At 35.4% G+C, this 21,990-nt stretch overlaps 1 protein-coding gene across 1 annotated transcript in view; it reads left to right on the top strand.

Annotated features, from left to right (window-relative positions):
• Positions 1 to 21,990, top strand: part of LOAG_18091 (beta chain spectrin) — a gene marked incomplete at its 5' end in the record, with an annotated part of 28,631 nt that overhangs the window by 4,797 nt on the left and 1,844 nt on the right. Inside the window, 48 exons of the mRNA XM_020450761.1 lie at positions 734 to 913; positions 1,267 to 1,473; positions 1,597 to 1,748; positions 2,104 to 2,299; positions 2,554 to 2,730; positions 2,912 to 3,061; positions 3,417 to 3,677; positions 4,007 to 4,401; positions 4,644 to 4,839; positions 5,194 to 5,304; positions 5,398 to 5,499; positions 5,645 to 5,769; positions 6,096 to 6,363; positions 6,653 to 6,798; positions 7,145 to 7,550; positions 7,840 to 7,953; positions 8,266 to 8,301; positions 8,432 to 8,542; positions 8,719 to 8,868; positions 9,059 to 9,226; positions 9,583 to 9,792; positions 10,003 to 10,112; positions 10,228 to 10,357; positions 10,618 to 10,826; positions 11,039 to 11,246; positions 11,532 to 11,653; positions 11,773 to 11,956; positions 12,144 to 12,377; positions 12,597 to 12,760; positions 12,926 to 13,108; positions 13,599 to 13,769; positions 14,036 to 14,282; positions 14,723 to 14,992; positions 15,227 to 15,397; positions 15,559 to 15,774; positions 16,087 to 16,261; positions 16,570 to 16,673; positions 16,785 to 16,916; positions 17,677 to 17,850; positions 17,925 to 18,151; positions 18,346 to 18,511; positions 18,713 to 18,912; positions 19,036 to 19,152; positions 19,328 to 19,565; positions 19,739 to 19,990; positions 20,273 to 20,460; positions 20,683 to 20,812; positions 21,110 to 21,352. Coding sequence (XP_020305521.1) covers positions 734 to 913; positions 1,267 to 1,473; positions 1,597 to 1,748; positions 2,104 to 2,299; positions 2,554 to 2,730; positions 2,912 to 3,061; positions 3,417 to 3,677; positions 4,007 to 4,401; positions 4,644 to 4,839; positions 5,194 to 5,304; positions 5,398 to 5,499; positions 5,645 to 5,769; positions 6,096 to 6,363; positions 6,653 to 6,798; positions 7,145 to 7,550; positions 7,840 to 7,953; positions 8,266 to 8,301; positions 8,432 to 8,542; positions 8,719 to 8,868; positions 9,059 to 9,226; positions 9,583 to 9,792; positions 10,003 to 10,112; positions 10,228 to 10,357; positions 10,618 to 10,826; positions 11,039 to 11,246; positions 11,532 to 11,653; positions 11,773 to 11,956; positions 12,144 to 12,377; positions 12,597 to 12,760; positions 12,926 to 13,108; positions 13,599 to 13,769; positions 14,036 to 14,282; positions 14,723 to 14,992; positions 15,227 to 15,397; positions 15,559 to 15,774; positions 16,087 to 16,261; positions 16,570 to 16,673; positions 16,785 to 16,916; positions 17,677 to 17,850; positions 17,925 to 18,151; positions 18,346 to 18,511; positions 18,713 to 18,912; positions 19,036 to 19,152; positions 19,328 to 19,565; positions 19,739 to 19,990; positions 20,273 to 20,460; positions 20,683 to 20,812; positions 21,110 to 21,352 — 8,826 coding nt within the window. The remainder of the gene's footprint in view (positions 1 to 733; positions 914 to 1,266; positions 1,474 to 1,596; positions 1,749 to 2,103; positions 2,300 to 2,553; positions 2,731 to 2,911; positions 3,062 to 3,416; positions 3,678 to 4,006; positions 4,402 to 4,643; positions 4,840 to 5,193; positions 5,305 to 5,397; positions 5,500 to 5,644; positions 5,770 to 6,095; positions 6,364 to 6,652; positions 6,799 to 7,144; positions 7,551 to 7,839; positions 7,954 to 8,265; positions 8,302 to 8,431; positions 8,543 to 8,718; positions 8,869 to 9,058; positions 9,227 to 9,582; positions 9,793 to 10,002; positions 10,113 to 10,227; positions 10,358 to 10,617; positions 10,827 to 11,038; positions 11,247 to 11,531; positions 11,654 to 11,772; positions 11,957 to 12,143; positions 12,378 to 12,596; positions 12,761 to 12,925; positions 13,109 to 13,598; positions 13,770 to 14,035; positions 14,283 to 14,722; positions 14,993 to 15,226; positions 15,398 to 15,558; positions 15,775 to 16,086; positions 16,262 to 16,569; positions 16,674 to 16,784; positions 16,917 to 17,676; positions 17,851 to 17,924; positions 18,152 to 18,345; positions 18,512 to 18,712; positions 18,913 to 19,035; positions 19,153 to 19,327; positions 19,566 to 19,738; positions 19,991 to 20,272; positions 20,461 to 20,682; positions 20,813 to 21,109; positions 21,353 to 21,990) is intronic.

The raw sequence follows: 21,990 nt of genomic DNA, 5'->3' as shown, positions 1-21,990 counted from the left end.
AAGTGCTGGTTATCGGAATCTAAATAATCTGGCTGAGGTAAAGGAATAAGTTTTTTGTATGGGTCTTTATGGAGTAATAACGTCTGTAATAACGTTTCGAATCGTTGTTTATTTCATTCTTTCACTTTTCAAATTTATGTTCAGTTTCTCCTAATCTTTTAAAATTCAACCCACATTTTTCCCACTTTTTGATTTATCCAGATCTGCTTACGGAATTTTGTGAATTTTAGGAACGTCGTCGGCTTCTCAGTGATGTAATCAAGCTGTATAAATTCTTGCGTGAATGTGATCAATTTGAAACCTGGGCAAAAGAGACAGAAACAGCTCTCGCTGATAGCACTACTTCAGATAATGTCAAGGCTTCGCGGAAGAAATTTAATGTAAGTTGTGGAGGAATTCTCGTGTATGTAATATCAGGTGAAGTGAATGAGTAAACAAGTTAAAACTTGAGCTGTTAATAATTTTTATTGTACGAACTTGAGCTGTTAATAATTTTTATTGTACGAACCGATACATATAATTGGTAAAGCATTTACCTTTATAGCTGCTGTATGTAAATCATTTACTACTTAGAATTGTTACTCCGGAAAGATCCTGAAGTCTTTAGTATTCACACACTTTGCAATAAATTAAGACCACAATTGGGCATCTTCAGATGTCGTAAGGAGGTAATTACATGAATTATTAGCCTCATGTTTCGTTTGGATTTTAAAACTATTGTCTGCTAATTTAGAAACTCGAAAATGAAATCAGCGCGAATGGTAAAATGCAGGTAAAACGAATTAATGATGTTGCCGAAGAATTAGTTAATGAAGGTCATAGCCATAGAGATGAAATTCGACGACGTCAGGATGCAGCGAATATGCTATGGAATAAAATACGGGATCTTTTGAAGATAAAGCAACGTCAGCTTGTAAGTTAATTTGACTAACAAATGATTTTTGATGTGAATCAGTCTAGAATCAGATGAGTTTTTTTTGGTTTTATAAGGATAGGTCGGGAATAAATTTGAAGTTAGAAGGATTTCGCCAGTGGTTTGCATTTTTTTTCGTTAAATTTTTCGTGCATTGATAATATGCGTTAAGCGTTGTTTTGAGTTAAACATCATTTCTTATTTTAACACTTTCATTGTCCATGCAGAATGCTGAGCTTTTATACACGCGGCATGTATCAGAAGACCGATTCAAATTGCCATTATAAGTTGAAAGCACTGCTGCTTTAGCATGCTGATTTTATCTGTTAACACTTCATATGTGATCATTTCAGGAAGCAGCCGAAAAAGTTGCAGCATTTAATGAAACATGCGAAGACGCGCGATCATGGATGCAAGATAAATTTGATTTGCTTGAACATAAAGTTGACATGAATGATGTGAAAGCTGTTCAAGCAGTACAAAAGCGTTATCAGAATTTGGGAAAGGACCTTAAACCATTGGAAGAAAAGATTCGTTTTCTGCAGCAACTTGCTGATGAGGTTATTGTATGGATTTTTTTTGATTAAATATAGCCCTGCGACCATAAAGAAACTTCCGACAGATTCACATACTTTTAGAAAAATCTGATTAAAAATCGTGAATAAACTAATGTATGTTTCCAGGTAAAGAAAGAACATCCTGAAGAAGCTGCCAGAATTGAACAAATGATCAAACAATTAGTTAAAATGCATGATGAGCTACGGCAAAAATCAGCTGCACGTATTGAAGAAGCCGAACAGACTCAAGGGCATCAGATGTTCGATGGTGCGGTGAAGTATGTTTTATATATTTTATCATAAAGCATTTTTTATGCGGAGCAAAATTAATTGTTTATTTGAATATTCGAAAGATTTTGCTGATGCACTGACCAATGATTGAATATATTTTGTGTATATGTATATGTTTTTGCTGGAATTTTACTGATATCTGCTCATTCGATGTAAAAGCAATGCTTTCTAAAATTATATTATTTATCACTCAAATTATTTATAATACCTTCTTGTTTAAAGAATGAAGACATATATCCCTTTTTAAGCTTCCAAATCTTCACGACTTGCCTGACAATAGGGTATTAAACCAAATCTTCTGTCTCATAAAAAAATTCATTTGCCGGCTAATAATTTTTGCAGGAATTTACAAACATGGATTGACAAAACAAAGTTAGCGCTTGTTGATAATACCCGGCCGGTAGATGTTTCATCAGCTGAAGAACTGCTAAAGAAGCATTATGAGCTCAACGATGATATAAGTGGCAAAAAATATGAGTTCGATTATGTGCGCGATCTTGGACAGCGCTTGCTGCAAAAAAATCCTGCACTTAACGATGTTTGGTTTGGAAAATTAAATATAAAGGGGCGGGCTTAAACGATTTCAAATGTGTTCTGAGATTAGCGAAAAGTCATTTGATGAATCAATAAAAAGATGTTGATAAAATTACAGTTTCACCATAGTCATTTAAAAAGTTTAGAAGAATTAGGGAAGACTTATATTAATTTGACTTGAAAATTTGGGTTCGGTTGCGGTATAAAGTTGAAACATTTGATGAAATCGGCAGTGGTATGTTAAAAAATATCTTACAGGTAAGGGGAAGTTTGAAGAAATTAGATACCGAACAGCAGGCAATCAATGCTTTGTGGAAAGAAAAGGAGCGATGGTTGAAAGAACTTCTGAATTTGCAATTATTAAACACAGAAGCGGAAAGAATCGATGCAGCGACAAAAGGACATGAAGCGTTTTTGGAACTTTCCAACCTTGGGGTATTTCGTCACTTTCAAGAGTTTACAAGATCCATATTATTGATAAGTATATTGAAATTTTAGAGTAACAAGTATTCTATTCGATAATTCCGTTTTATTTTTATGGATTTCAGCCATCTTTTTCATAATAGAATGTAATGGATTTCCTTTTTTGTTATGAACTTTGCTTAAATCAGTTTAGGATTCGGTAGAAACAGCTGAAAATTTGTTAAAGCGTCATTCGGACTTTGAAGCAAAACTTCGGGCCCAGGAAGATCGACTGAAAGTTTTCGCGAGGGGTGCCGATCAACTGATTCAGGCAAAACACAGCGAAGCAGATTTCATTAAAAAGGTCATCTCAGAGCACAAATGCCCTTCAGTTTTTATTGGGACTTTGTAAATTCGTAAATTTAGGTGTTTGGCTTCCATTTATAATTTAAACGGCAACTAATCATTTCTGAAAATTTTTAAAAACAAGCGAATAATTCCTAAAAAATTTTAAACTTACTTTGCTTTTAGTAGGTAAGTGTATAGTTAGTTATTTGGAACAAACAAGAAATGATTAAAGAATTAATGTGACTCATTGTTCCACTTACTCATTTGCTTCCATTTATTCATTTATATGATGAATAGTTTTTTCCTTCCAGTCAAAAAAGTAAACGTGTACAACCTATCTTGACGCGACAATTATTTCCTCAAAATTTCAGCGCCGTGATGATGTTTTGGCTCGTCGATCGCAAGTCCATCAAGTAGCAACGAAGAGACGTGCACAGCTGGAAGCATCACTTCAGTATCAAAATTTACGGCGGAATATTCAAGAGTTATCTCAGTGGATAGCAGAAAAAGAAAAGATTGCAAACGACGATTCGTATCGGGACGCAGCATCTATTACTATGAAACTGTTGAAACATAAAGCATTTGAGGCGGAACTGAAAGCAAATGCTGCGCGTCTAGACGAATTAAATGCGGTAATTTCGAATTTTGTTTCAATGTCTTAAAATTGTCGAATGCTATGTTAATATTCTGTAAGCGGTTTTTGGTCTGTTTAAGCCAAAATTTCACTCAAGTCCAGGCGGAATGTAATGTTACTAGCTAGACTAACTTTAATAATGGCTCTAAAATGTATATGTAGCAGTATGTTGGACGTTGAATTAATAGAATAGGTGAAGTACTGGTTATCTATCATATGAAATCTAAGAAGAGAGTCTTGAAAAACAAGTGTGGAGAAGTAATAATGTTTGCTGATTCCTCTTCCCTGGTGGTTTTCTTCGTTATTCGTTAACTTATTTTTTTTTAGGAAGGAAACGCGCTTATAGCAGCGCGGCACTATGAATCGGAATCTATTCGGAGAATGTTAGACGGTGTAAATGCGGAATGGTCTGATCTCTTACGTGCAGCGAATGCTAAAGGAGAGTGTTTGAGACAAGCGGAAGATCAAAAAGGCTTGAACAGCGCCCTGGATGATGCCCATTTGAAGTTAGATGAAATACAAGCATCTTTGAATTCGAAAGATTTAGGGTATGATTTACGTGGCGTGAAGGAACTCATCCATAAACAGGTTATTGTGGAAAAGGAAATGGCTATTTTTGAGAAAAGAGTTCTTGAAATGACAGAGAAAGCAAATGCTATGATACAGCAGGGACACTTCGATTCGGCCACCGTTAAGAAAGCTGTACAGAAATTAACTGAAAGGTTAATTCTAAGTTTCTTTTCACTTTAAAGCTTTTGTTGTGAGCTTCAGTCGTTTTCATTTTCAAAGTAAGGCAGAAATTTCCAGTCACGTATCTCAAATTTAAATTTAGGCATCAGATTAGAAGGTTAATAAAATTCTTGCAAAGTAGTCGTGGGCACTCATTCACGAATATGCTGTGTTTTGAAGTAACTGTAGAAATCTAAAAATTACGTGATTTTATGATGAGAGTGGAAATTTCCAGGTTTGAATCACTGAAGGAACCAGCCAAAGATCGTCGAACTGCATTGGAAGAAAGCTTGAAATGGCATCAACTATCGTTTGATATAGACTGCGAAATGCACTGGATTTCGGAGAAGGTTCCAACTGCATCATCTGAGGAAACTGGCCGCTCTCTTACGGAAGCCACTAATATGCAAAAAAAGCATGAACAGTTGGAGGTTAGCCCGTATTTTTAGATATATTTACAACACTAATGAAGTGACTTGGAGTTTGAGGTAGACGTATGTGATATTCGAAAAACTTCGTCTTTGGTTCTTAATGCGTAGTACTTTAATCCGATTACTGATTTAATTACAAATAATAGGCCAGTTATTGTACTTTTTTGTTTAACGGTTTCTTTTTTCAATAAATGACTAATTCTTGATTTCTTTCTGTTGTAGTATGCTCTCATATTTCGGGTTCTTTGTCATGTTTGTTACAGATCACTCTTCTGATTCACTCAAATTTTTTCTTGGGTGGTGTTTGTCAGAATCTTTTCCAGATTTTGAAGAACAAGTTTTTCAAATTTACAGGCAGAGGTGGCATCACGATTACCTCATATCAAGCAGACATTGAATCGTAGTAGCAACCTTATTAAAGAGAAGCATTATGCTCAGGAACAAATGCGCGCTAAATATGAGCAAGTAATGTTTATTTCTGCAGTATACTTTATTATACTACGCAATGTTTCTAGGCAAAGTATCTTCGTTTTATTTGCTTGATTTTTTCAATTGCAGCTCGCTGAAGCCTTGACACATTTGAATAATTTAATGCGAAAACGGAAGGATTTGTTGGATTGGGCCTTGAAGGAAGAGCAATATATGTTTGATGCAGCCGAGGTAACGGATTGTACTTTCTCTACCTTTCCCTGTTTTTTATGTAACACAACCCATGAAATCCACACACACAGATTTTCCAGTTGATTATCAAGTTAAACGAAACATCTGAAAGCTTTCCATTGATTTTCTAGTCAATCGAATTCAGGTCGATTCGTGGATGAATGAGAAGCGGGGAGCACTAACATCAGAAGATTTTGGTCAGGATGAAGATGCAGCGCAGAAGTTGTTGGCTAAACATAAAGCCTTGCAAGCTGATATGGTTACATATAAGTAGGTTTTGCACACTTCAATCTCTTAATGCATCATTTGTTTCCTTTTGAATTTGGTTTGCCTATTTCTGAGCCAATTTTTCGTAGATAAACATGTGAAGATATCTTTTTCTAACAAAAACATTCATGGAGCGAGAAAAAGGTTTTGGTAACTAAAATCTTGCATGATTAACTGCAGCCGCATTTCATTCACTTGCCCTTGTATCCCTTTTGTTGTTGGGAGAACACTCGTTTACCAACCGTCAAAATTGCTACTTCCTGTCTGTAAAAAGCAGTGTTAATTTCTTTGTTTAACTGAGACCACATTAATTTTCATCAACTTTACAGGCAGTGGCTCCAGAAATTGGCAGTTCAGTGTAAAGAGTTGGAGAATTCGAATCGATCAAACAATGAGCGATTTATTACGAGGCAAGGTGAACTAGAAAAAGAAGTTGAAACACTTTCAACTTTGGCAGACGAAAGAAGACAGCAACTTGAAAATGCAGTCTACTTATATCAGTATCTGCGAGAAAGCCACGATTTAGAAGCGTGGATTAACGAACAGCTACTAGTTGCAATGAGTGAAGATTATGGAATCGATTATGAGCATTTAAAGGTTAGTTGATAGTACGCAAGAAGTTCAGTGCTTCCGTAATTTCTGATACTGGTTTTTATTTGAGATATATTAACCCAAATTCAGCCATTAGTGAATACTTTAAAGGATTTAGTAATGAGGGAGTGTGGTGAAGAAAATCATGAATGAAGTACGGCTTTCAGGGCTTAAGAATATTCTCATTGAATTTTTGGAGGAGTTGATATGAAATTGACGGTAAAGGAAACACTGAAGCATCAAGAATTACCTTAGCAACTTTAATACTGATCATTGCTAATGGTATGAATTTCAGGAATTACAGAGCCGTTTCGAAGATTTCAAACAAAGTGTCAAAACAGGTAGCGAAAGATTTGTACATTGTGAATCAGCAGCGAATGCATTACTGAGGCGCAGTCCACCGTTTGCTCGTGATATATTAAAACGACAAGAAAAACTCAGGTGACTTGCAGCTATTTTCTAGAACATTTTGTCTCTTGTCTGAATAGTTTCTGATTTATTTCTTATTTATCTTTCTTTTACTAAAGTTTTAGCGCAATCTATTTGTGATTCCAATAGATATGATGGGGTGACTTATATTTTCAAAAGCTAGGGTGGAACAAGATTTGCCATGATTAAAATTATCACGGAACTTTATCACCTCTGAATTCGTTAATTGAATATACCTTTCCTTTTAAAATTATATGGTGGTTTACTGGAACAGGTATAAATAAAGTTTCCAGAAGTTTAGGAGTAGTTAACGGACTTGAAGTACTTGAATTTTAAATGAGTAGTCTTATAATTTTAGGTCTGTCTGGTCCTTACTGCTAGATTATATTGAAAGTCGAGATCAGAAACTGGAAGCAGCAGAAGAGTTGCATCGTTTCAACCGTGATGTAGCTGAGAACCAAGAACGAATAGCTGAAAAGCAAGCTTCAATTCCTGCAGAACTTGGTAAAGACATCAAGCAAGTTCATTCCTTGTGGTTGAAGCATGAAGCTTTTGAAAATCAGCTTGGTGCTATGGAACAACAGCTACGTGAACTACTAGAAGAAAGCGTGCGCTTAAAGGCTACTTATCCTGGTGGTAATGCGGAACATATCACGGCACAGCAAGCAGCTCTGGCTGAAGCCTGGCAGGATTTGCAAGACGCAACCGTATCACGACGCGATATGCTGAAAGCTGCTTACGATTTCCAACGTTTTTACGTGAAGGTGAGTGGTTACTAAGAGTTTTTTGCCAACTAGGTTTTTCCACATAATCCAGTGATATAACCCTTTGATTAGTTCCTTCTTTCCATAACTTTGTACTGTAACGTAAGATCCGAAATGAAGTCACTTCCAGTTGATAGTTTCTCAAGTCATTTTTCATCATGTGCTATATTGTGGTATAACAGCATTCCCAAAACATTACATAAGCATAGTTTAAGGTTCTGACGTTATATTTAAAAGTAGAGAAATCTTCGTTACATAAGTGTCGTGTAGTGATAATTTAAATTTTAAGGCCCGTGATTTGATGGCATGGACAGAAGTCATTGTAAGAGACATGCAAAGTAAGCAAGCAGTACATGATTTGCAAAGTGTGGAGTGGTTGCAGAAGGAGCATCTTCGCTTGCAGGTAAATTCCAAATGTTTGACGAAATAACAAATGAGAGCTTTTCTGAAAGGGAGGAGGAATGGAACAATGTACATTAAACAACCTGTGCTGTCGGAAGTTAAATAGATCAGCGTGACTTTAACGACTCTTTTCAAATGATATTTCATTCATCGTACGATTGAAATTAAAAAGTTTCTAAAATATTCATATTTTCAATGATGCACTTGTAGTCACTTATAGGGGTGACGTATTTATTTGTGTAATAGTAAAAATTCTTGGCAGCACCGGTTTTTTCCAACAGTTTGTTTTACTGTTGAATCTGATATTTTACAGCGTTCGAACTCATCGTCCATCGATTCTTTCCCTCTGGTTTGTTGACTTCAGTGAAGGTTAATTAGCATATGTGTAAATTCGTAGTATACACTTATGTTCGTGGTTGTTTAAGATGTTTGATTTCATATTGTTATGAATTTATCTCTTCTTCATTTCCAAGTTTTAGGCTGAAATAGAGGCGCGTGAACCAGATTTCGCGCGATTAACTAGTCGTGGTGAACAGATGATAGCGAAAGACCATTATGCAAGCGGAGAAATTGCTGCAAAATTGAAGCAGGTGAAAGAAAATATTATTTAGCAATAAATGAAAATCTTAAGGAAATCGGAAATTAGAGGATTTCGAAGGAACTAAATTGAAGACAGATCCCTGGGGTTTTTCCTGTTCTACTCATCATTGTCATGTATAAAACTGCATATGAATCCACAAATACGGATTTTTTCCTCTTTGTTTAGGTTGGCCAAGCTTTGAAACAAGTCCAAGATGAATGGGCTGTACGGCGCGAATGGTTGTCGCAGGTACGTGAATGGCATGCATTCCAGCGAGAGGCAAAACAAACTCTGGCTACAATCGCAGCTCGACAAGCAACGCTTTGTTGTGCGCAGGTATCTTGAGCTTGGTTTCAAAAAAAACAAAACTGGTCATTATTCATTAGTTAGTCATTCAGCTTTTATATCAGGTAATAATCTATTCATGGCCAACTCTGTGTTTGTTCGTTAAATGTGGTCTTATGTTTTTATGAAGTGTTAAATGAATATCTTAAAAATATGGTTACTATGATATCAACTTTTCAAGGTTGGAGGATCAGTGGAAGAAGTTGAAAGTCAAATCAAAAAAGTGGATACATTTCAAAAGGCACTCGCAACCCTTGATGATCGCGTAATTGCTTTACAAAAGACAGCAAAACAATTGATTGCTGCCAGACACACTGAATCCTCGAAAATCGATCAGTATATCAAACAGGTACAGGAAAGTTTGAGACTTATTCTAAAGTTACTGATTTTAGAAAAGTATGTTTTTAAGGAAAAAATTGTAAGGGTCTGAAATAACATAGAATTTATGATATGCATTCACAGCAAATATAAAGCGTTTACTGTAATTATGAACTGACATAGTCGAGTTTGAGAGAGACAAGCATCTTACGATATATTGGTGGTGGGATTCTCTAAGCTTTCCATCAGTTCTAGGATTATAAAAAGTAGACATTTGGAGATTCCACGACATTTCACGATTTTAAGATATATTCCTGTTTCGGAGTAATTTTTGTTTTTGGAAGGGCTTCATTTTCGATTTCCTTTAATTTTTTTTATTTTATCAAGGTGGAAGTAGCTCTTGCACAGCTTCGTGTGCAACTGAATGTACGGAAAAGTACTCTGGATGATGCGTTGGATTTGGCTTGCTTCAATAGTGATATGATGGAGATAGAAAGCTGGATTGATGATAAACAGAAAAGAATAAGTGCAGAGAGTGATAGACAAGCGAAGTTAACAAGTATCGAAGATAAAATGAAACGCTTACAAAAACATCAGGTTTTCTAATTCTGATGTTTAGGATTATTTTATTGTATTTCGTGTTAAGCCAGGCAGCGTAAATTTTAATTCGTGGAGTGATGAATAAGGAAAACATAATTAACAGTCTTCTTTAGTTTTGTGGTTTCGAAGTTTACTTTCTTGAAGCTTAGTTTTTAGTATCAAGGTTTCTGAATTATAATTTTTGAGCACTGCTCATTTTTTTTGCAGGCGATGGAAGCTGAATTGTCAACAAATGAGTCCCGAATTCAAGAAATTAAAATACGGGCACGAACACTAGCATCCAAACCTACCAATGATGGACACGATATTAAAAAAAGGTTCTGTTTGTTCATTTTGCTGGATATATTTTCGATTTGGAAAATGTGAAAATTCCATTCCGTCTCAACCATAATCACATTGAATATCGTTCAATTAAAAGTGAGTTTAATTCAGGAGTGGTGTTATACTTAACAAATGGGACGAATTAGTAGCTATGTCACGTGACCAAAGTAGTGCGTTAGAAGAAGCTCGTGATTTGCTCGATTTCAAACAACTTGTTGAAAGGGTTATGCGATGGATAAGAGTAAGCATGAATAAATTTTTTATGCAGTCATTCATGCACATATTTTCAATCATTAAATTTGATTTAGATTGTTAGGATTTGGTAATTTTATTATTATAGCTAAATTGTATTTATAAAAATATTGAAATTTGGTATTAGAATGCAAATGTAATTTAGTTTTATTGCAGTACAATTGTTAACGTCTCATTCGACACAGTTCTATTAAACTTGCTGTTGTAGAGAGCAAAAAGTGAATTGGACAAAAAGAGGACATTTTCTAGGAAAGAGAATTGCTAGTCAGTGCGGGTAAGATGGGTCGTGATATGGAGCATTGCCAAGCATTATTGGAAAAATTAGATGGCACACAAGCGGATGCAAGTGTCGACCAAACTTCCGTTGAATCTGCGAATAGTTTAGGTCAAAAGCTGATTGCTCAAGGGCGGTCTTCGAAGGATGAAGTGCAGCAACAACTTAAAGACCTAAATGAAGCGTCAGTTCAATTTTTCGTGATTTAAATTGCTTTTTGTACAAAAATTTCAGTAGGATATTATAAAGATGACAAGGGGCACTGTATTTTTGCTTACTAGAAAATTATAGAGTTAATTCTTGTTTTCCTTTTGACAGATTTCTGAATATTAGCGACACAAGATCAATTGTTATTTGATTCAGACATCACCATTTTCAAAGTCTATTTGGTTTTAGTTGGACGCAGGTGCAGGTCAAGCTAAATTTGTACCGTTCACAGCTCCGTTCAGCACTTGAAGTCCACGCATTCAATCGCGATGTTGACGACACTTGTGAAAGGATTCAAGAGAAGCTTACTGCTGTCACAAGTGATGATCTTGGAAGAGATTTGCATTCTGTCGAAGCACTGATACGTAAGCAGGAAGCGGTCGAAAGGGACATGACTGTTATTCATGAAAAGCTTAAGTTACGGCTTACATACTGATTTTGCTGTTGAATAATTACAAAGTTTATGCAAACATGAATGCGTCGAGAATCTAAAGTGATTCCTGATTTGAATTCAGGTCTTCCAGTAAATAATTTATTAATGTTGATAGTGCTGGTCTTTTTATATTTCTTAATTTATAATAGGAACTTACTGTCGCATTTTAGTTTTTCGTTGTCGAGTTGATATGTAATATAGCAATAAGCACTTAAGAGTATATAATTAGCTCCAAACGTTACGTTTTAGGCTCACGACATTGAAGCGCAGAAACTTCTTGACAAGAAACCTCCACTTTACAGCACAGTTATTGAATCACTGCAGAAACTGGAAGCTTCTTGGAAACAGTTAGCTGAACGAGCGACAGCCAGGTCGTACCTTTTACTTTTTTTCCAAATTTTTATGGGAATTTAAAGTAAGCAGTGAATATTTGTACAGAGTTGAGGACAGCTGTTTTTATGAATCTACTGTTTTTGTTAGCATGTTTTAGGGGACAAGCATTAATGGCGTCTGGTGAGTTGCACAAATTCCTTGATGCAATGCGGAAAGCTGAAATCTGGGCGGTAGATGCTCTCAGCCGACTAACAACTGAAGAAAGTCCACGTTCTGTAACAGACGCTGATGCATTTATTGCTAAACATATTGAGAAGCTCGCCGAAATTGATGGGCGGCAGGTTGTTTTGATTTATATTTTTACATAGAAAGGAGAACCACGTCTACGTTCATTTTACTTAAATTCACAGCATTTTGATATAGTTAATTGAACAATTTATCAAATGCCATGATTTATTTTCTTGATGATTGGTGTGAGCAGCAGTTCTAGAATTTATTCATTTTCTTCATTAAAATTTTCCTTTTCAGCGTGAAATGTCGGAGTTGCGGGAATGGAGCACGAGATTGATTGCTAAACAATCAGATCATAAAGGTGAAATACAGCGAGCATTGAAACGACTTCAGAATGTGGAACATCAATTACGTCAGGCATGGGAAGCTCGAAACGTTGCCTTAGCTCGAGCTCGGAATCGTCAACTGTTTGCTGACCAGGCTGCTCGTGCAGAACAGTGGCTTGCATCCAAAGAAGCATTTCTGAAACAAGTGAATATTGCATCTATGGTTGAAACTTTCTTTGTTTTCATAAAAATAAATGAGTGTTCTCTACAATTCTCAGCAAAATCTTTAGTCGTATTATTTAATTAGAAAGTCTTTGAGAAATTTAATAAATTGTCCGGTCACACGACATCACGAATTATTTTTAATGAGTGCCGTGGAACGGATTAATTCATTAAGATTTTCTAATTCATGAGCTTATTTCAGGCAGATATGGGCGAGAGTGTTGTTGCTGTTGATGTGCTACTCAAGAAACACTATGATTTCGAAAAAACCCTTATTGCTCAGAGTGATAAAATCGATGCTCTAAAGAAAGATGCGGATTTGCTAGCATCGTGTGATGTCGATTACCGTAATGAAATCGAAAAAATGTACATTACAGGAATTCGAACAAATTATTTCGAGAGAAATTATATTGCCTTTTCAATCTGTAATATAATTTGGATCAAACTTTCTTCTTTAAGCTAACTTTTGGAATACATTTTTCTTTTTTTGGTATTATTGGAACAGGAAAAAAAGTGTCTTTGAATTTTCAGCCGGGATACAGTCCTTTCTCGGCATGCAGTGCTCATGGATTCATGCAAACGACGTCATGAACTGTTGAATGAGTCACGCAAATTGCATGAATTTATCGACAGCTGTGGTGAATTGATGACTTGGATCAACGCAAATATTCAGCTTGCATACGATGAAAGCTTTTTAGACCAAACAAATTTAAGGTTCGCTGTGTGACTTAATAAAGAAGTAGTAATTTTAGAAAGGTGATACGATACGATACCAGCTTTTCTCAATTAATTAATATAATCAGTAACATCAATATGCACCGTCTCATTCCAGTGAAGTGTTATTAGAATCAGTGGCAAACTTGTTTCACATATTTATGATATTCTTAGCAAAACTATGATGAAATCTTACGCTTGTTCCGGGCCATTACATTACTCTTCAGCCACTTTGTATTGTAATTATTATTTGCTAGACATATTGTTATTGATTTGTTGTACTTCGTCATAATTTATTAATATATGGCTTAACAATATCTTTGTGACTTACATATTGTTGAGCTACATATTGGTAAGTTTTGGGACAAAGTTTTTGTCTTGGGTTGTCTATGTTTGACAATTATTACTACTCTCACACTATAATTAAGATCACTAGAAGAGTAGAGAAATGTCAATAGTAAAAAAAATTTCAGATTCATAATTTTTATAGAGTTAAACTGCAAAAGCATTTGGCATTTGATGCTGAGCTGGAAGCTAATGAAGGTCGCGTAAAATCGATGATTGAAGTCGGTAATAAGCTCGTCGCTAGCAAACATTATGCAGCCGATCAGATCACTTTACAAATCGCTGAAGTAAAACGGGGGTGGGACGAGCTGAGAAGGTAATATCCAGTTTTTTGTTTAGTTCATCATTTCTAATAGCCTTGTAAACCGCGTGCGAGCTCTCTTTAAGCATAGAACGGCATAACTGACTTGAAAATTGAACAGAATTCGGAATTTTTTGATATTTGAATAACTTACCTTTTAAATTAAGCTTATAACTTATGAGTCATACCGCATCCATATATGTTGTAGTGTATACTTTTTTCAGTACTTCAGATGATGATTAATCGTAAAAACTGATCCGATTATCAATCTTTTTTTTTAGCAAATCAGAAATGAAAAAACGTCGACTATGGGAAGCTAACGAAGCATATCAGTTAAATCGACGCATTGAAGACCTGGAAAAATGGCTGGAGCGAGTAGAAAACGATTTATCAAGTGAGGATCATGGAAAAGACTATATCTCTGTGGAAGCACTTATCAAAAAGCAGGACGATTTGGAGGCTGAAATCAAATCCAGAAAAGATGCAGTGAATGAAATTGTCTCTAAAGCACATGAATTCCAAAAGCAGGTCAATAGGAATAAATCTCTTTTTTGCGGTTATTATGAATGGTAAATAGTTGTTGCTTGACTGCGTAGTTAACTTTCTTAACATCCTTATTTTTACTATTCAATAACTCTGATGACTATAGTTTTTACTGTGGAACGGTGACTGTTTCACACTTCAGCGGAATGTTGTATATGTTTCAGAGCATTGGGAAGGCACTTTTTTGTTTTGTTTTGATGATGGCGGACGATGCATTAGTAGAGAATCTGCCGGCTTAATAATAGGGTAGGATACACCAAATAAAGTGGATGTCGCGGATATAGATTGTATGTTGTTCCACTACACTACGTCGAAAATCGGCAAATAAATACTGTCATATTTTCTGCATTTAGATCCCATAGAAAATTGTCCTACTGCTTTCCTTCACTCATTCTCGGGAAGTTGAAAAGTTTTGGCAGTTTCAGGGTTATGCAACTGCTAATGAATCGTTGGAAATGGCAAAAGCCCTCGAAATACGATATAATGAGCTGAAAAAACCTTGCGTGATTCGTCGTGCGAACCTAAATGATGCTTTGGCATTTTATGGATGGATATCAGAAGCGGAAGAGCAAACTGAATGGTTAAGTGATCGGAAACGACAGACGATAAGCACGGATTATGGGGATACGCTGCATGCTATACAGTTACTTACCAAGAAACATGCACATCTTGAGGCTGATGTTAATAGTCGGCGGGTTAGATTTTAATTCTGTGTTTTAAATTGAGACATTTCACCTGTTTGAGTGGCAAAGATGAGGACTGCAAGCGTCAAGAATACTTCACGTTTTACAGAAATACAAAATGAGAAATAAGATCGATCCTATTGTTTTTCAAACCGGAAAAAGGGAAACTCGTGATAGACTCGTTATGGAATACTTTGGTTATATGTTTTTACTTATTTTAACGAAGTAATTGCTCATTCTTTCCAGGAAGCAATAGCAAGGGTCGAAGAGAAAGGTCTGAAAATGATAAAAGACGGGCATTTTGCATCGAACGAAATACAGGAAGTGCTAGACGAATTGTCAACGTTACTTTTATCTGTAAAACAGTTCATGCATGAAAGATCACAAAAACTGGAAGATTCTTTGCGAAGTCAACAGGTACTTTGTTGACCATGACAAACCATCAGATTTCACGAGCTTCAGAAAATAGTTGAAGAAAATCTAAGCACAAACTCTAATGTAGAGTCACTTACTCTAGATATTTTCATGGAATCTAACGAAGCTCTTCAATTTGTTTTTACGATTTCACTTTTTTTCAGTACTATGCAGAGGCCAATGAAGCTGAGCAATGGATGCGTGAACGCATGCCACTGGTGGCAAATAACGGTATGGGTAAAGATCAGGCAGCTGCAGAAGGGCATTTAAGGCGACTGAAGACACTGGAGAATGATATAAACAAATTTTCTGACGAAATCGAAAGACTACGAAAGGAAGTGGAGATAATGCTTGCTGCAAAACATTTTGATTCCACAAATGTTAGCTTTATTTTAATTTTTTCGCGTGATTGTATTGTTTAGCTTATTGTTTATCCCCTTATTAAACTTCACTTCTATTTTTTTCTCCGCCTTAACGCGCTTATCGTTTATGTGATTAACTGTTTCTAATCCATTTTCATTTTAAAATCTATACCTGTTATATGCTCCTCTGGTTAAACTACAGAACGGATAATCCAGACTGCGAGGAGAACATCCAACTTTTTCATTTTTTTAAACTGATCCTTTCACTCAGATTAAAATGGAATATCCTTCCAGATTTACCTTGTCCTTTACTACCATAATTATTTTAAGCTTTCGTCAAAACAAACTAAATTAGAAGAACTGTACAAGCAACTCTCAGATGATATTGCAAGACGCAAAATACAGCTGGTGGATTCAGCAAGATATCATGCATTCGTTCGTCAAGTTGATGGTCTCGATCGATGGCTGTCGGAGAAATTAGAAATCACTAAGCAAGAAAATTACGGTATGTAAAAATCGAGCTATGAAACTGAAAGCTAATTATATTCCAACTTTTATCCTATAAGCGATTTGATTTTCAACTATCTGAAGTTGCTTAGCTGATACATTGATACTGTGTGATGTACCTTTTTATATATAACAGTTCCAAGAGATAGCTTCTATATTAGGACGGTAGCTGATGTGAAGTGTGTTCATTTCGAGATGCATTGGATTGATTTCTAGCATCTTTGAGAATGATGATGTATGTACTATATCAAAAAACTACACTTTACTAGTTCCTGTTCAACTCAGGAACATTTAAACTAATTTTAGGCCGCGATTTGGCCGAATGTCAAAAACTGGTAACTGAATTTGACCAAGTTGTACGTGAATTAACTTCTGCTGGTGAAAGGATCGCTGTAGTCAAAAGAACTCAGGTAATTCTAATAATTATTTTTCAATAAAATTTGAAAGTTTTATGAGATTGCTGAAATTGCTAGTTATTTTTCAATCTCGTTTTGCAGAAATAATAGTATTTAAGATTTCAGGAAGAACTGCTTCGTAGTGGTCATCCATTTAGTGTATCTATCAAAGCGAAGGGGACTGATTTGCAACATCTTTGGTCTCGGGTCAACGAAGCAGCCAATGAACGGCAACAAGCTTTGCAAGGAGCCATCCAGGTTTTTGTTTTGATGTTATGGATACTCTATAGTAGAATAGGGTCTCTGTAGGCATATATCCTTCTAACTTTTTTCCAGTGGAATGTACCACCTGAAATTGCTTACATCTGAAATTAGTGATGTAGCATAGCAACTTTGGTGCGATGTAGAAAAATCGAAAAAAAAAACCTTGAATAATCATGTGCCAGATTTTATTTACCATGATGAGATCAGATAAATTACGCAAACTATCACATCTTACGTGTAAAACAGAACGATAATAGCGCTGATCTGTTTTTTTCAATCTGCTGGTTTTTTGAATTTCACTTGTTTTTAGCCTTAATTTAACATTATTCAGCACTAGCACTACTAAGTTTTATATGTAGGTATTTCTTGAAGATGGTATAACAAGTTAGAAATATTGCAGGAATTGCTTGAAATTATGTCAGCCTGTCACAGTTTCCACTACATTTTATATGTATTCTGGAAATTTCTGTTCTTCCATGCCATGTTTGCGGCTCCTTTTCGATCATATAAAAAATATTTCATAATCTTAAATTACTATCTCTGAATTTCCACCTTTATTTACTCATGATGAGGAAAGGTCCCTCCAGCATTATGAAGGCTGATATGTGCATAATAATGTGGATAGTTACTGTTTCTAGTGGTATTCATAGTATCTGAGCTTGAGTGTATACAATCAATCTCATTCTATGTGATCTTGAGTCCGTCTCCGTATGATCTGTGAACTTGGTGTGATAACTTATTATTGCTTTTTAAGGTTCATAAATTCGATCAAGATGCTGATGAGACTCTCGGTTGGTTAGAAGAAAAGGAAGCGCATCAAGTAGCACTTGAAGGTGAAGATATTTCGCGAGCCGATCTTCCTGCTTTGAAACAACTAATGAACAAATACGATGAATTTATGCGTGGCGTTACGGCAGTTGAAAAACAGGTTTATGATTAACGCTTGATTTTAAAAGAAATACCGGATTAAAGGTATCACAATTGAAAATGTGTTTTTTTTAGGTTAACGATTTAAGCCGTGAAGCAGAACGTTTGATATCGTTGTATCCAGACACACAGGAACATTTAGTAGTGCGCAAAATGGGGATGGAAGAGCAACTAAAAGATGTAATCAGTACTGCTAATAAATATTATGAGAAGTTGCAGCAGATGCGAAATCTTCAATCATATTTCCAGGAACATCGTGATTTAATCACGTGGATTAAACGCTTGCAACATGCTATAACAAGGCATTTATTTTTATTATTTCTCTATAAATTTTGACAATTCTCTTCTCATTTACTTTCTTTGGAATCAGAATATATGGGAATCTGAAAACGAAGATCGTGTATTTATGATATGGACCTAATCATATGTTATTCTTTCGAGAAGTTTTTGAATGATTGAAGTCTTTAAGTAAGTTCTAGTTGGTTTCATTTTGCAGTGAAACACTTCCGAATGATGTGGAGGGATGCAAAACACTGATGCTAAGACATGCGGAATACCAAGCGGAAATCAATGGACGACAACCCGCTGTTGATGAATTTATTCGTAAGGGTAACAATATGATTGCTGCACAGCATATTTTATCTTCCGAAATATCCGCCAAGGTTTAAATTTCGAATAGTTCAAAATTTTTGTTAATTGATGCTTGATAGGATCTTCAGGATTAAAAAGCAGATTGGCTAAAAATTTTTTGGTTACAATCAAATAATTAAATCTCTTAAATTTCTTCAACTAATAATCGAAGGAAGATATAATGCCTTTTTTTTGTCTTGAAAGATTATGATGAGTAAAATTTACTTTTTTAGATTAGACAACTAGAATCAGCCATGGATTTGTTGAAAGATATCTGGAAAGAACGTTTGGTGCTATATGAAGAAAATTTGGACTTGCAACAATGGAAGCGAGATGCGCATATTACAGACGTATGGTTAACAGAGAAGGAAGACATGTTGAAGGAGGATTGGAGAAAGGTTGAAGATGTTGATGATGCAGATAACAAAATAAGGTTTATTTGTGGTTTTCTTTTTTCCAACTCAAAATTCTTTTTTTGCGGGAACACCAATTTAATTCATAGTCGGGGAAGCTTTTTGAAATCATTTTTTCAATTGGGAATGAAGTTATTTTCCAGGAATTTTGACGATTTCCTGATCACATTAGAAGCTCAAGGCGAGAAATTTGACTCTCTGAAAAGGTTAACTCTTCTCGAGAAGGCTTATTCGAAACAGCGCAAGAAAGAATCTGAAAGGTCTGTTAGTCTTCTTTCACTGATGAGTGATCCAGTAATTTAAAATTATTTTTGAAAAGGTTTAAAGGAGTCTTTCTCTGGAACACAGTGTTTGGTAACGGTTTTTTTGATATCTTGGTTTTTGATGTTATTCAACTTTTATGTCTAATACACTTATGGACAAGTTTTTTTTTAGAATCCGAGCAGAGAAGGGAACAAGTGAATCACGAAAAGAAAGTATTAAAACATTTGAAAAACAAAATAAACTGCAAGATCGTCGAAAGGAACGTGAAAGACGCATGACTCAGGAAGTGTCCTTGATGAAGCCAAGTCCGTCTTACACCGAAGAAGTGTACGCATCGCATACTTTACCACATCCTCGACGTGGAACCGAACCTGTTCCATGCATTCAGACATCCTCTTCAGAATCAAAAGTGTGTTATAGGATCATTTAATTACCTTCTCGATACTATCACGCTTATGGATTTGCAATGTGATTGCTGAAATCTCTAGAAAATTCATTGTGATTAGTTGCAAAGTGGAACTTTTAATACCGAAATTTTGGTGTGTAATGGACGATAACTCAAAAGTTTCCTTTTTGTTTTAGGAAGCACCGGCTACTCCTGCAAGACAGACAGCTTTGAGCGTTTCGGATGGTTCGTCAGCAGAAGCTGAAAGATTATTGAAAACATCTGTGTTATCAGTTGATGAAACTCCGATGATCCAAAGAATAGGTTCAACTCGAAAAACTCCGAAATTTACTACAAGACGGTCGAATTCATTAAAGAAACTCAAAACGCGAGAAGACTTCGGACCGATTGATATGCACGGATATCTCGATCGAAAGCAAGATTTACAGGTATAAAATTCTGGACTTTTTATTAGTATATTCGCAAGAGTTTCCGATATTGAATTAGCAGCTTTCCATTTACTATTTACCCCTTTTCTTCTCCTTGCTTCTCCTTGCTGCTCGCAATAAATCTGATCTTTTCAATACTCCAATAGAATATTCCAGTAGATGATTGTTGACGTGATGAAGAAATTTGGTAGCTATTATTTCTTTATTTTGAAGAAACTCATATTTTTCACAGACCGGTTCGTTTTTCTCCAGGTTTCTTTATTATTTTTGTATTTTTCCTAGAGCGGTGGAAAAAAGGCAACGATACGCACATGGAAAAGATATTATACAATCCTCTGTGGACAACTTCTGTGCTTCTTCAAAGATGAAGATTCTTTTTTGGAAAATTCGGCAGCTTCTGCACCGGTTAATATCCTGAATGCAGAATGTGATGTTTGTCCTGAATACATGAAAAAGAAGAATACTTTTAGGTTAATCTTTTTTAATTCTGTTAATTCGCGTTATTTTACCTCCTTTTATCGGCAGAAGAAGCTTCAGGTTTGTAAGACGTTTGCTTGAATACCTTCACTTCAAGATTCTCTTTTGAAATTTTTCGGCTGGCAGTGGAGAAAATGAGATAACGAATAATGTAGTGAATTTTCTGTACGGATAGATGGTATGTAGCATCTTCGGAACACAAAACTGTGTTTCAGATTGAAAATACAGGATGGATCGGAGTATCTATTTGCTTGTAATGATGATGATAAGATGCTAGAATGGGTGTTGAAAATCAGATTTCATGCGAATTTAGCACCTGCTCAGCAACTTCGAAGCTTTGATAAGGTATATTTTAAATATAATATGTTATAAAAGAAAAGATACGAAGGTTGAGCTTACCAAAAAGTCCAGTTAGTGTACATTTCAGTTCATTGAGAGTTTACAGAAATAATTTGGAATAGAACTCAAAAGTCTAAAATTTACTCGGATTATGCAACTGCATTTTTGGAATGCGAGATAAAGCATTTATACATATAGATACATTTTTGCACACTTTTCACATCTGACAGAACTCCCAGCACTTAGACGCAGTGGTTATTTAGTTCTTTATATTACCTCAAAAAGTAATTTAGCTGGTTTTAGAGTGAAAGCCCACCAATGTATTCACCGCCACCACGACCTGGCGAAACCTTGCGACGGCACACTACAGAATTGGTTTCATCTGTTGAAGTTAATGCCTTTTCGTCACTTCCATACGAATCCGAATCATACGAAAAGCCCGGTATCATAACTCGTAATCATTGTAAGTTTTTAAGTTTTCATGTTTTTGGTATTCAGAATTGGAATCTTCACATTTACAAAGAAGAAAATCTCGCGTTGCACTTAGTTATTAGCACTATTAGAAATCCCTTGTTCAGGCATATAATAGCTTGCATAATGAAAGCCTCGGACACTAACTGCTGTACTAACCCTCGATGGTATGGTTTTCATTGATTTTCCTGATTTGTTTTTTTTTACTTCACTTCGTTTACGTATGTTTTTCAATATTTTTAGTTCCTTTTTCATTATTCTTTCCCTATGTTTTGGCAATATCTTATTTGTATGCATCTTATTTGCTTTGCTACTGCCTTTGGCATAGTTTCTATCCATGTTTGACGTAAGTTAATGAGAGGATAAACTACCTATTTCATTTTTTATACACTAATACATTATAAATACTGTTTATGACTTGGAACTGATGATGATATATTCTGATTAATTCTTGGATACTGGCTTTCACATTTTTGTCCTTTGCTTTACATAATCCACATTTAACAGAAATCCAATCTTTATAATAAACTTTGTATTTCCTACTTCAGTGTAGTTATGGCTTTAATGTGCCTCCTACGTTATTTCTTTTCGAATGAAAAGAAAGTACAGATCTGGACGAAGAATTTGAACGGGCTGGAGAAAGATCCTGAAGACATTAAACGGGAAAAAAATGAAAACATTAAAAAAAATAAAATGAAAACATTAAACTTCAG

The sequence above is a fragment of the Loa loa genome (genome assembly GCF_000183805.2).
Source record: "Loa loa unplaced genomic scaffold supercont3.193, whole genome shotgun sequence".
Lineage (NCBI taxonomy): Eukaryota > Metazoa > Nematoda > Chromadorea > Rhabditida > Onchocercidae > Loa > Loa loa.
The sequence above is the reverse complement of the archived record's forward strand: the minus strand, read 5'-3'. Positions and strand labels throughout refer to the sequence as shown.